Source organism: Sapajus apella, unplaced genomic scaffold (assembly GCF_009761245.1).
Source record: "Sapajus apella isolate SASKATOON/1434 unplaced genomic scaffold, GSC_monkey_1.0 scaffold131, whole genome shotgun sequence".
NCBI lineage: Eukaryota > Metazoa > Chordata > Mammalia > Primates > Cebidae > Sapajus > Sapajus apella.
The window spans coordinates 3,296,025-3,309,965 of record NW_022437071.1 but is presented as its reverse complement, the minus strand read 5'-3'; the positions used below and the strand labels follow the sequence as shown (position 1 = coordinate 3,309,965).

The following is a 13,941-nucleotide window of genomic DNA, read 5'->3' as shown; positions in this document are numbered from 1 at the left end:
GTTAAAATATTTAAAGTTTCATCATTCAGCCTTCTGGAGATTTTGGCAAGTTTTTAAGCTAGGAATTTCCTGACCCCCCAGAGATAACCGGCAAAGGCAGAGATATCAGCTCACACTTAAAAAAAAAAAGTTGCTTGACATTATAGAGTCACCTGGGAAAATGCTAACACATGATAAAGTTAATTTGCTCAAGGTGGGTAACTGTTGTCAATAAAGATTGGTAAACTTAGTGGATTTTTAAAAAATTTTAAGTAGGAGATTATTTCACCTCCTCCATTGGAATATTTGATTTGTTCTTCAGGATTAAAGAGGCAGCTATGTCCTAATGTTCATTCAATTTTAGGATAACGACAAGGTTTCATGAATGCGAAATGCTAGTTACACAAATATGAAATGGTTCTGTGATGAGGATACTGGGCACATGATAGTCCCATAGGCATTTCACCTGGGACCTTAGCTTTCCTTCTAGAACATCAGCAAACAGTTCAAAATTAATGTAGCACACCATGCAATTTGCCATATCGCTACACTGGCCTGATAATTACATAAAACCTAATTAGTTAAAGGGCAATTCAAATGAAACTCTTATTTGGGGGATTTAGAAGTATTAAAGCAAAGTAAAAAAAAAACCAAACAAACACTGCAGTTCTCTGTATAGCATGACCGCAATTATTAATAACCCTTGGGTGGGAAAATGATTAAGCTTGTTATTTTCTTCACGATCCAGGTTCCTACAGTAAATCAGTACTGCACAAAAATATTTGGATGCCGTATGGAAAACAACTTTTACAAGGTCTCCAACTGGCATAAAATGTTTTCAAGTATGAAAACATCTCTGGGCCTCCTCAACAGGCTGATAGATCCCTGCAGGTAGCACTTCCCTTGTTTAATGATTTTGCCAATTAAATCAAATTAGAGATGATTTTTTAACTCTGTGATGAAGGCACTGCTTATTATAAGATAAAACAGGAAAATTAGCTATTTCCCTTAAGTGAACTGTTGTTTTAAATTTAATAAGTTGGGGGTGGGGGACAGGCAAGGAATAGCCAAACACCTTCATCAATATTATACGCTTTATATAACATCACGCCAGTCAGTTGAAAGTAATTTAAGGAAATAATCTAGAGTCAGGTTCACAAAATGTTCACATCTCTTTTCTTTTGTTTGTATTCTATTTATTTCTAAACTCCAAGAGTTTTGAAATGGTCTTCCTTGATGTGATCTTCGTTTTGTGGATGGTTTACCTTTAACCTCTGACTCATCTGTTATTCGCTTTTGTAAGAAGTGATAGTCACCCACACAATGTATTTGCACATTAAGCCAATTCTTGCTGGTCTAATTATGCTTTTTATAATATACTGTTTAACGTAATTTCTGTAGTCATTTGCTTTTCAGGACCAAAGATCAGATGACATATACTAGAAGGTAAGGATCAGTTTATCACTTGAACAAAAACACCCACAGCAAGCCAATATTACTTTGGGTTATCAGCAGCAAAAAAGGTTCACTTGGATAAAATTATGAATGTTTACTTATAAGCGCATAATACATTTTATTAAAAAATGCAATCAGAAGGAATTCCTACCATATCAGGTAAAGTGAAAACATAGATCATAAGGCTCAAAGGCTATCAGATTTATTTTGGGATTCATTAATTGTTGACAAGATCACCAGTATTTTTTCAGCCATGGCCAAAGCACGTGAGAATGACTGAGTTCTAAGTCAAGTGCCCTTAGGATGATTGGGAAACCTGTTCATTAATAGATAGACAACAGCAGGTACGAATGACCTTAATGGGAAATTTCTTTCAAAAACATTTTTAGCAGATGATCGGAAAGGATGACCACTCTGTCCATGCATTTGAACCTTAATGCAGGCGTTGGCATTTTGAGATCTATACTGAAATTTATTAGGGCTCCAAAACCTATAATCACGGTGTATACAGTGTATGTATGGAAACTGACGGTTATGTACATCAATAATCTACAATCGATAATATACTTCATTTGTTTTCCTTGAGATATATTGTGATAATCAGGGTCTCATGGGTGTTACATCTGTTATAATGGTATCTTTCTATATAGTTAGTGAAATTACATTCATTTATTCCTTCTTTGGGGTAATGAAAAAAGCCCTGGCAAACTCCCATAACTTAGCTAAATACCTGAACAGCTTCCTCTACTCTGGCTTGCACCTTGAAAACTCCATTCCTGTGTCCTCTGAAACAGGCGGCAGTGTCATCTACGTGTGAATTCTTGCCCTTTGCAGAGGAAAGGAATCCACGAGTGCACACAACAAGCACCTTATAAGCCCACAAAGAAGGAACTTTCGAATGCCATTAAAGCAGCCTAGAAGATACAATCACGTTTGATGGTATTACTGTAAATCTCTTTACCTTGAAAGCCAGGCAACAGGCAAGCTAGTCATGTGTGATGTTGGGTGACCTCTGGAAGCTCTTACATCCTGCTTGCTGGAAATCTGAGAAAATACCCATTGCATTCTAAGCAGAACAGCCAGAGGCATATCAAAGGCAGGGTCTGAAATATCACTTTTAGTCAGAGGGTTTTTATTAGGAGTAAATTTTCCTAGGTTCTTGGTAATAAAGGTTAATATATTTTTTCAAAGGCACAATGAAGCATCCTTTCAGGTCACCACTGATTTCAAAACAAAACAAAATAGAAATGTCCGGATTTGGTGTGTAAAAGGTCAACATCTGCTGATGCTCAGAGATGGGGGATGTGGTGGAGGCGGCCGAATGGGATGTCGAGTGAGCAGGACAGTTAGAGGGGCCATGCAACATACAACTGACACTCCAAACAGAAAGACACCCCAACGCCAAAGAACTACTTTTCCATCCATCCATTTCTGAAACTTCTGACAGGCCAGATCACGAGAGAAGCCTCAATAATCTGTGTCAGCTTGCTTCTACTTGCTTCCCTGTGGCACTAAAATGCACGTGCAAATGCAATTGTCAAGGCCTGAAAGGAGCACATTGTGGGGTATATATACAGTTAGGCAAATGCCAAGGGGCATACTAAAGCAGAAAAATTAGACTGTTAGAGCCAAAGGTTTTCATTTGCAAGTTTCTAACACTGATGCTGTTTCAACCAGATCACAAAGAGGATGCTGTAGCATCAGGCTGGTATCTCTAAATGGAAGTGAACACTACTTCTATTTACAAAGTGGCCAATTTTCATGGCATTTACCACATCTAGTGCTTAAGAAATCAGTGTCCAGGCCTATTCACAAGCCCAAGTAAACTGGGTTGATTTATAAATTGGGAGACCTGACTGTGCATTTATAAGAAGCAGGAAGTTGCTTTATCCAGATTATCAGGGCATTGCTTTTTAGATGGATGCTGGGAATTGCAATTATTCAATGGCTGTTTACACTGTGATCACCGTGCCTGGCACAGCACCTACACCTATGAGGGGTGACACTACAGTGAAAATTCTCTCTGCTTACCAGGCATAATCTTGCTAATAAATCAGTAATTTATTTCCAATCAGTTACTTAGCAGTTGTTGAAAGATTTTAGCCAGTAGAGACAAAGGGTGCAATATATAAAAATATGTACAATTTTGCTGTGTAAAGTTATTGGGCACTTTCTTAATGGAAATTTCAGGCTTGGTATGAGGGCACCATTATTTTCCACATGAAGAAGGAGCTACACCTGGTTCTCCCGTGATAGCAGGGAGAAAGTTCTTTGTAGTGATACTGGAGAAGTGTTCTACAGACGATTGAAGAGGGGTTTCTCTTCAATTGCTTAGATTCATACCAACAAATTTATTGCAGGAATTTCTAGTACTCATACTCCAAAATTCTGCACATATTTTTTAATGCTCTTTCTCTATCAAACTCAAAGCTAAGCAGTCAAGAAGACATAGATCATTGTATTTGAGAAGGGAGAAATGAATGCACAGATTCTCTTTTTCCTTTATCTCTCCAGAAAGACTAGTGATCACAAACTTGCCTCTTTCAGGCCTTCACAAAACTTAGAGATTAATGCGTTAACCAAATTCCCTCCCCTTGGTTTCATGGACTTTTTCTTGGGTTCTGATGAATCCACCCAAGGCATGCATTGGCTTTCATTTTCTGCTTTTTAAAATTATGTTAGAAATCCAAATCCAGTCTAAGAGAGAGAGAGTTCAATTTGTTTGCTGGTTAGTAAGTATGGATAAATAGGACTACTTATATTTTTGCTAAATGATGATGATTATCTAAGTAATTGCACCTCAGTCTAGGTAGCCCTCATTGGTTAAGAGTATTTCAGGAAAGCCGTAGCACTGCCATGTTCATGGAGTTATGCACAAATAATAATTTTGTCTGTGTTCTCACCAGATCTGTGCAGAAAATCAACACAAAAATGCAATTCATAAAATACCCTATCACATCAGAAATGGACACTGGGAAAATAGATCTGAGGAGCTGAACGACAAAGCAAAGCTAGCCTAGACTTGGTTTGGTGTTTTGTTGTTGTTGTTGTTGTTGTTGTTTTACTTACTACCAATACTGGAAATACTGGGGATACCTGGAGAGAAAGAAAACAACAAAGAAAAGCTGTTAGCTAGTTATTACCATATAACATCTTCAACTTAATATAAAAATCTCAGAAACTTGACACGATAACATTCAGACTATTAGGAAATTAGCACACACAAAATCTGTGTGTATATATGTATGCGTATACACATCACACACACACACACACACACACACACACACACACACACACAAATCACACAAATTTCCAGTAACTGCAGCCATTCCGTTTTCATTCTAGAACTCCTGGGCTCATCAGAGTTGTGAGGTTAATACTCATTTCAGCATCTGGTTCAAGTAAGCCTCATGACATCCGACATTTTGTGTTTCTCTTAAGATTAATGAACATTCGTATGTTGTTCAAAATAAGACAATAAACCAGGCTTACATAATGGGCACAGAGTACCAAATATACACTGTGTGGACCTTTGCAAATATATTCACATATACAATAGACCTTTAAAAACGTGTTATGAGACGCATGTGTTAGCTGTTGAAAATCACCTGGCATTTTATTTGATTAATTTCATATAACCATCATTTTTATTCCTCTTTTACTTGTCAGATATGTGGATTAAACTCTGTAATAGAAACTTAATTGAGCGGAATAATTCAAGAATACATTAGGCTGTTCATATTGATCATGGACTTCATCGATTTTTCAGCTTTCACTTTAATTCACAAGTTGTGCCAAGGTAGAGGAGCCATTTCAGAATATGGCTGGACTTGGTATAAATGTGGACATGAATTTAGTCTGTATCCAGATTCAAATTCCTAATTAAACAATATAGTTCTGTGGCCAAGAGTCTGGGCTCAGAAGTCAGGCTGTCTGAATCTGCTGTTTGACTCCAACTCCTAAATTTGACCTTGTGGCAAGTTGCTGATCCTCAGTAGGTCAGTCTTTTTTCTTTTTTTTTTTTTTTTAAAAAAACTCTTAGGGTTGTTTGCAAGAGTTATATAAACTGATAGATGTAAAGCACTCAGAGTATTGCTTGACAGGTAGTATGTACTAGATCTGTCTTTGCTATGATTACTATTATTGTTATAGCTCATTCACCAAGCAACATTATGATAGATGCTGTTAATTAAAAGCCAGGGTACATCTTCACCACTAATTTGGGTAGCTGTATGGGTGAAAACATGTGATGGGAATCACACAGCACTCAGAATTCTGCTTTACTGTTGCTTAGCTGGGTGATATTAGACAAGTCTGCTAGCTTCTCTGCACTGTTTCCTCATCTGAAAAAGGGCTAGTAAGATCTGCATAGGGATGTCATGAGGGTTGAATGAGATAATCCATAAAAATGTCTGACACATGGTACGCAGCCAATAAACAATAGCTGTTAAAGAGTTGTTCAGACTTGTTCTTCACATTATTGAAGTATAGTAACAGGTGGTAACTGTAAAAATCATTAAGCTTCTATTTAGTATTTACCTTTGAACAACAGCTCTTGATTTATTTTAACTAATCATGGGAGCTTGCTCTGAGATTTCTAGTTTTGTATTCTTTAAAGCCAAGAACTACTTTCCTATTTTGTATTGGGTAGGAGAGAATAAGAAATTAAGGATTACTATGATGTTTTTAAAACCCTGGAAATAATGAAGTCTGAATTTTAGTTATTAGAATCATAAAAACATATTGATTTTAAATGCTCAGAGTTTGTATGCTTCAGCTTAATTACTGATCAACCAAAATTGGAAATCCAAATTTCCATTTCCATGTTTTAACTCTATCCTACGAATTTCAAGCTGAATATGATTTCTGCAAAGGACTGCTGAATTCCTGACCTGACACTTCAATTGACTACATTTGCTGCCATGTGACAGTGACTTGGTACTGAATCTTTATTTTTTTTTTCCTTTGCAAATCCCCTGTTGAGTGAGATATGATAGCAGCATCATAATTTTAGTATCAATTGCAGAAGTTCCAAATTTCCCCGTAATTGAAAATCCTGCTCCATTGCAAGGCACTGCTTGCCTCTTGTAATCCATCAAAAAAAATGGAAGTTGGAATGCCAGGAAGAGAATTCTCAAGTGTTTACAAACTTAAATGGCCCTAGAAGGCCAGGCATTATGCAAGGCAGAGATCTCGGGGTGTTTGGTACGATACAATGAAGAATAAACTCGCAAGACTGTTTGATGCAGGACTTGCTGCAGCTGAGTACTTTAGAAAGATGCATAAATTTTTTCATTCCTTTGGAGATACCAGTGCAGGAAAGCAATGTTCATTCTAAGTATAAAAACCTCACCAAGTGAGGATATTAGGAGATTCTGTTTTTCTCATGAAGATGTTTTCTATTACCTAACGTTGGATTCTTAAAATTCAGGCTGTTCCTCATTTTGTGGCTTACAATTTTTTGTGGTGCTGCCAGATGAGTCATTTTTTTTTATTCCTCTGCTGTAAAATGGGAATTGATTAGAAAAGATTTTTAAACTGCTCATTTGAATGAAGACCTTTGAAGCTGAAAATATCTGAACACCAAGGGATGCCCACTAGTATATTTTTAAGTATCATTATTTTTTCTAATGCTTCTTATTTTAATGCCCAAATACCTTGTTTTTTGTTCTCTGCAGATAACAAAAAATTGAATACACCCATAAATCCATTAAAAAGGCTACAGGTAAGCCAGGAGAAATTCCTCAAACACTCAAGGCAATACGACAGAGAGGCCTAGAAATGAACTGCAACAATTTATTTCATGAAAGGTAGGGTGTCTTTAGGGTTTGTGAGGAATGAATCAATGAATACAATTCCATTTTATAGCAAACAGTGACTGTACCTAAAAGTCACAGGAATGTGAGTCAGATTGTGCCCAGGAAAACGTCTAGCCACATGTTGGCAGTTTTGTAACATTCTCTATGAAGTGACAATTACCATGTAAAGAATATTATTACATTTGAAACTGAGCTCTGCAGTCATTTATTTCCTTCCTCCTCCATATCCCTGATGTGAGTTAGCTACTCTCTCCTTTTGATGCCACAGCATTTTGTACAGGCCTCCATGATCAATTTATCCACTTGTTTTTGCCTGTCTTCATGTGCTTGCTTGCCAGAGCTGAGGGCACAAGTTCCATGTCTTGTTCCTTTCTGTACCTGTTGTATCTGCCTGGGAAAGTGTCCGATGACATAAGAGTTGCTCAATGTATACTGGATAAAAAATTTATTACTTATTCCCATGAAAATTTCTATCATTGTGAAAACATCACTTTTGGTCAAAGTATGATTTTATCCCCTATAAAATGCTCCACTGAGACATTTCTCAGAGTTCAGGATTAATGGACATTAATTATTAATATTAATAATAAATATTATCTTTGAACACATCCTCCATTCTTATAACAAGAGTTATGCAGTGGACAAATTCCTTTTACCATTGTGCCTTCTATGAAACTCAGAGCTCAGTTTGATGCTCAACTGGGGAAACTGTTTAGCATTTAATGTCTGGCCTACTTCCTGTCTATTCCTTTTCTCGGATCTTCTGCTGAAATTTCATTTTTTGATACTCTTATTTGTATTTGTCTTTTTTCTTAACATACCCAGAGACGAGTGCAGACTTTGTGGGGCATAAAATGTGTACAATTCTGTGTCCTCTCTTTAAGAAATGGAACAAAATATTAAACTAAGTACACAAAAATCTAGATATTTTACTATATATATATATATATATATATCTTTTTTTTTTTTTTTTAATTTAGAAGGAGTCCAGTGAGGGATCCTGAAGTTTAAGCTCCATGAGCTCAAATTCAACTCCAGAACAACCTCAAAAATACTTGGGAAAGATAAAGAGATGATAGGTAAATTAGAAAGAAGGAAGGAAGATACTAGATAAGTTAGTTCAGAAAGTGTGTTAAAAAAAAAAAGAAAGCTGAAAGGGATTTAAGACATCTTCTTATTTAGCCCTATCATTTTATAGAAGAGGCATAAAGAGATTCCAGGGCCTTGTCCAAGTGCACCCTTTTAGAGTCAACATCGGAGCATGTAATTTCTAGTCCCTGTGTGAGACATTGCTGAGCTTGTGCTGAGGAAATGAAGCACAGGTGTGCATGAGGCTTTTTTTTTTTTTGAGACAGTCTAGTTTTGTCACCCAGGCTGCAGTATAGTGGCTTAATCTTTGCTCACTGCAACTTTCCGGGTTCAAGTGATTCTCCTGCCTCAGCCTCCCAAGTAGCTGGGATTACAGGCACATGCCAACATGCCTGGCTAATTTTTGTATTTTTAGTAGAGACAGAGTTTCGCTGTCTTGATCAGGCTGGTCTCGAACTCCTGACCTTATGTGATCCACCCCCTTGGCCTCCCAAAGTGCTGGGATTATATGTGGGTGCCACCACGGCCGACCCTGGTGCATGAGTTTTAACAGAAGTTTCTGCAATTAGTATTATGTTATCATTAATGCTTCTAGAATCAAAATATCACTTCAGCCACAGATATACATATGTGTTGAGTAAGCCAAAGGGCCATTATGCTACCACATGATGAAAAAATGAAAAAGCACTTGCCTTGTAGGTAGTTGGAATTATTCTTTCCTCAATCAGCCCTTCCTTCCCCCACATTTATTTTAATGTCTGTTTTAAAGATATTCTGCTGCAATTAGGGGGATGAGAACCTAGTAGAATTACACAATACAATAATGTGATATTTTCTTTATTTAAAATAATTTTACTTCTCTCTCAACCAAGTAAATAGCTTAAGGATACACAGTTATGCTTAAAGAAGTCAAAATCATGAAGATCTCAAAAATAAATACCCTCATCTTCAGAAGCAGATTAATGCAGTCCTAAAAGCCATAACTCCTTTTGAGAATCAATGGAAGATTCAGCAGTTTTTCATCAGGAAGGAAGCAGAAGGGATAAGGATTTGGCATGCTTCAAATTGAGGGGAAAAATTACCAGTGTTGTGATAGATGGTTTGAAAAACCCATCAGGTAGGTAACTAGATCTTCTTATAGCCAGACTGCAGCCATGGGAAACTCTAACTCCAAAACAAACTTCAAGTTGAAGAAAAGGTAGATAATTAGTAGTGTACATTCTGCAGATTCATTTGTATTCCAGAGGAATTATTTCCAATGTCCTTCCAGTCCTGACCCTAGTATAAACTGCCGTTGATAGGAGATGCAGTGACTTGTCTCCCAGGAACTTGAAAGTGAGGGAAATAAGATCGCCTTCAAAAAAATATGCTGTGAAATGATCATATAAATGATCCAAGCAGAGATAGCTACAGTCATCTTACAGCAGTAGCAGGGCTGGGGGCCTGAGTGCGTGTAGCAGACTCAACAGAGGTGAGATTAACCTGACTTACCATGTTAACATATCTGAAGAGTGGAAGAACTAGCTAATCAGAAAGTAGAAGCCTCACAAAAGCAGCATCCAGACACATATGGTGACAGTACTGTCCTATCATGCTCTCAAGAGTGCCAGTGGTAATCTGTAACCTTTCAGACCTTCAGTGTCCTGTTGGCATGAAGAAGGCTGACCCTATGGCAGGATGGATGGGTCAGGATGTTTCAGCCTGATGTTATTAAGATTCAAGTCATTTAAATTCCCTGATCCCACGCTCACGAAGCAACCTCCTGATTATTATCTGATTCTGCATGTAGACTTAATTACAGGAAAGAGAATACACTGGTCATAAGGACTTGGATATTTTTGAACACCATAACAGTTATTTCATATTGTGGATGAACAGACAGGCAGTTGGCCACAATATATCTCCCCACATAGCTGCTATCTCCAAGGGGAGAATCTGCTGCTTATGTGCTGGGTCTCAGGGAAAACATAATGACCATAGCAGGTAATTGAACTGTTGCTTTCTGTGTGCCTGGGACTGTCTAAATGCCTTACATGTACTAATTCATTTAATTTTATGACAATCTTATGAAGTCAATAATCAGGCTGATTTTACAGATGGAGAAAACTCAAACAGAAGCTAAGTAACTTGCCCAAGATCATCTCAATCTGTTGGGAAGGAAATTTGAGCCCAGAGTCCAGGTACGAGAATTGGGCCGATGACCACCATTCTGTACTGTCTTTCCATTTGTTTCAGGGCACGGTCTTTATTACTCAGACTTCAAATTAAAAAAATGAAAAACTATGAAAACTACAATGTTTTTAAAAATGTCCCTGCCATACGACCTAATGTGATTTGAACTAACTAGGTGGCAAAACTGTACTGGAACTGATGTGAGAGTATTATTTATAGTTTTCCATCATTCCAGTTGCTGAGAATAATCATGTTTGCTGTAGAAATATTAAAATGTCTGATTAAATGGTGCTGCCTAATATTCTGCTGTGCGTATTGTTGTAATATACATGCACTATATTACCTTTATACAATCCTAAAGATTGTTTTGTTAATATATACTTTATTGCACTTTAGGTTCTGGGGTACATGTGCAAAACATGCAGAATTGTCCTATTATCCCTCCAATAGACCCCACTGTGTGATGCTCCCCTCCCTGTGTCCACGTGTACTCATTGTTCAACACCCGCCTATGAGTGAGAACATGCAGTGTTTGATTTTCTGTTCTTATGTCAGTTTGCTGAGAATGATGATTTCCAGATTCATCCATGTCCCTACAAAGGACATAAACTCATCATTTTTTATGGCTGCATAGTATTCCATGGTGTATATGTGCCACATTTTCCTTGTCCAGTCTATCATCGATGGGCATTTGGGTTGGTTCCAGGTCTTTGCTATTGTAAACAGTGCTGCAATGAACATACATGTGCATGTGTCTTTATAATTGAATGATTTATAATTTATGGGGTATATACCCAGTAATGGGATTGCTGGGTCGAATGGAATTTCTATTTCTAGATCCTTGAGGAATTGCCACACTGTCTTCCACAATGGTTGAACTAATTTATACTCCCAACGACAGTGTAAAAGTGTTCCTATTTCTCCACATCCTCTCCAGCATCTGTTGTCTACAGATTTTTAATGATCGCTATTCTAACTGGCATGAGATGGTATATCAATTTGGTTTTGATTTGCATTTCTTTAATGACCAGTGATGATGAACATTTTTTCATATATTTGTTGGCCTCATATATGTCTTCTTTTGAAAAGTGTCTGTTCATGTCCTTCACCCACTTTTGAATGGGTTTGTCTTTTTTTTTTCTTGTAAATCTGTTTTAGTTCTTTGTAGATTCTGGATATTAGCCCTTTGTCAGATGGGTAGATTGCAAAAATTTTATCCCATTCTGTTGGTTGCCAGCTCACACTAATGATTGTTTCTTTTGCTGTGCAGAAGCTCTGGAGTTTAATTAGATCCCATTTGCCTATTTTGGCTTTTGTTGCCAATGCTTTTGGTGTTTTAGTCATGAAGTCCTTGCCTGTGCCTATGTCCTGAATGGTATTGCCTAGGTTTTCTTCTAGGTTTTTTATGGTGTTAGGTCTTGTGTTTAAGCCATTAATCCATCTGAAGTTAATTGTAGTGTAATGTATCAGGAAGGAGTCCAGTTTCTGCTTTCTGCACATGGCTAGCCAGTTTTCCCAACACAATTTACTAAACAGGGAATCCTTTCCCCATTGCTTGTTTTTGTCAGGTTTGTCAAAGATCAGATGGTTATAGATGTGCGGCGTTGCCTCCAATGCCTCTGTTCTGTTCTGCTGGTTTATATCTCTGTTTTTGTACCAGTACCATGCTGTTTTGATTACTGTAGCCTTGTAGTATAGTTTGAAGTCAGGTAGCATGATGCCTCCAGCTTTGTTCTTTTTGCTTAGAATTGACTTGGCTATGCAGGCTCTCTTTTGGCTCCATATGAAGTTTAAGGTGTTTTTTTCCAGTTCTGTGAAGAGGTCACAGGTAGCTTTATGGGGATAGCATTGAATCTTTAAATTACTTTGGGCAGTATGGCCATTTTCACAATATTGATTCTTCCTAACCATGAACATGGAATGTTTCTCCATATGTTTGTGTCCTCTCTTATTTCCTTGAGAAGTGGTTTGTAGTTCTCCTTGAAGAGGTCCTTTACATCCTTTGTTAGTTGTATTCCTAGGTATTTTATTCTCTTTATAGCAATTGTGAATGGCACTTCGTTCTTGATTTGGCTCTCTTTAAGTCTGTTATTTGTGTATAGGAATGCTTGTGATTTCTGCACATTGATGTTGTCTCCTGAAACTTTGCTGAAGTTACTTATCAGTTGCAGGAGATTTTGGGCTGAGACAATGGGGTCTTCTAAATATGCAATCATGTCATCTGCAAATAGAGACAATTTGACTTCCTCCTTTCCTAATTGAACATCCTTTATTTCTTTTTCTTGCCTGATTGCTCTGGCTAGAACTTCCAATACTATATTGAATAGGATTGGTGAGAGAGGGCATCCTTGTCTAGTGCCACATTTCAAAGGGAATGCTCCCAGTTTTTGCCTATTCAATATGATATTAGCTGTGGGTTTCTCATAAATAGCTTTTATTATTTTGAGATATGTTCTATTGATACCTAGTTTATTGAGGGTTTTTAGCATAAAGGGCTGTTGAATTTTGTTGAAGGCCTTCTCTGCATCTATTGAGATAATCATGTGTTTTTTGTCTTTGGTTCTGTTTATGTGATGAATTACGTTTATAGATTTGCATATGTTAAACCAGCCTTACATCCCTAGAATGAAGCCTACTTGATCATCACGGAAAAGCTTTTTGATGTGCTTTTGCAGTTGGTTTGTTAGTATTTTATTGAAGATTTTTGCATCTATGTTCATCATGGATATTGGCCTAAAGTTTTCTTTTCTTGTGGAGTCTCTGCCGGGTTTTGGTATCAGAATGATGTTGGTCTTATAAAATGATTTGGGAAGGATTTCCTCTTTTTGAATTGCTTGGAATAATTTCAGAAGGACTAGAACCAGCTCTTCTTTGTATGTCTGGTAGATTTCAGCTGTGAACCCATCTGGACTTGGACTTGTTTTGGTTGGTAGGCTATTAATTGCTGCCTCAGCTTCAGCCCTTGTTATTGGTCTATTCAGGGTTTCGACTTCTTCCTGGTTTAGGCTTGGGAGGGTGCAAGTGTCCAGGAATTTATCCATTTCTTCCAGGTTTCCTGGTTTATGTGATTAGAGTTGTTTGTAGTAATCTCAGATGGTAGTTTCTATTTCTGTGGAATCTGTGGTTATATCCCTTTTATCGTTTCTTATTGCATCTATTTGATTACTCTCTCTTTTCTTATTAATCTGGCTAGTGGTCTGTCTATTTTGTTGATCTTTTCAAAAAACCAACTCCTGGATTTATTGATTTTTTTGAAAGGTTTTTTTGTGTCTCTATCTCCTTCAGTTCTGCTCTGATCGTTGTTATTTCTTGTCTTCTGCTAGCTTTTGAGTTTCTTTGATCTTGTACCTTTTCCTCTTTCAATTTTGATGATAGCGTGTTGATTTTAGATCTTTCCTTGCTTCTCATGTGGGCATTTATTGCT

The 13,941-nt window shown here is 37.3% G+C and overlaps 1 protein-coding gene across 9 annotated transcripts in view; it reads right to left on the bottom strand.

The window, feature by feature from the left end:
• Positions 1-13,941, bottom strand: part of NTNG1 (netrin G1) — a 376,597-nt gene that overhangs the window by 70,511 nt on the left and 292,145 nt on the right. For all 9 annotated transcript variants that reach the window (XM_032262858.1, XM_032262856.1, XM_032262861.1 and 6 more), the window contains exon 5: positions 4,504-4,530. In XM_032262858.1, coding sequence (XP_032118749.1) covers positions 4,504-4,530 — 27 coding nt within the window. The remainder of the gene's footprint in view (positions 1-4,503; positions 4,531-13,941) is intronic.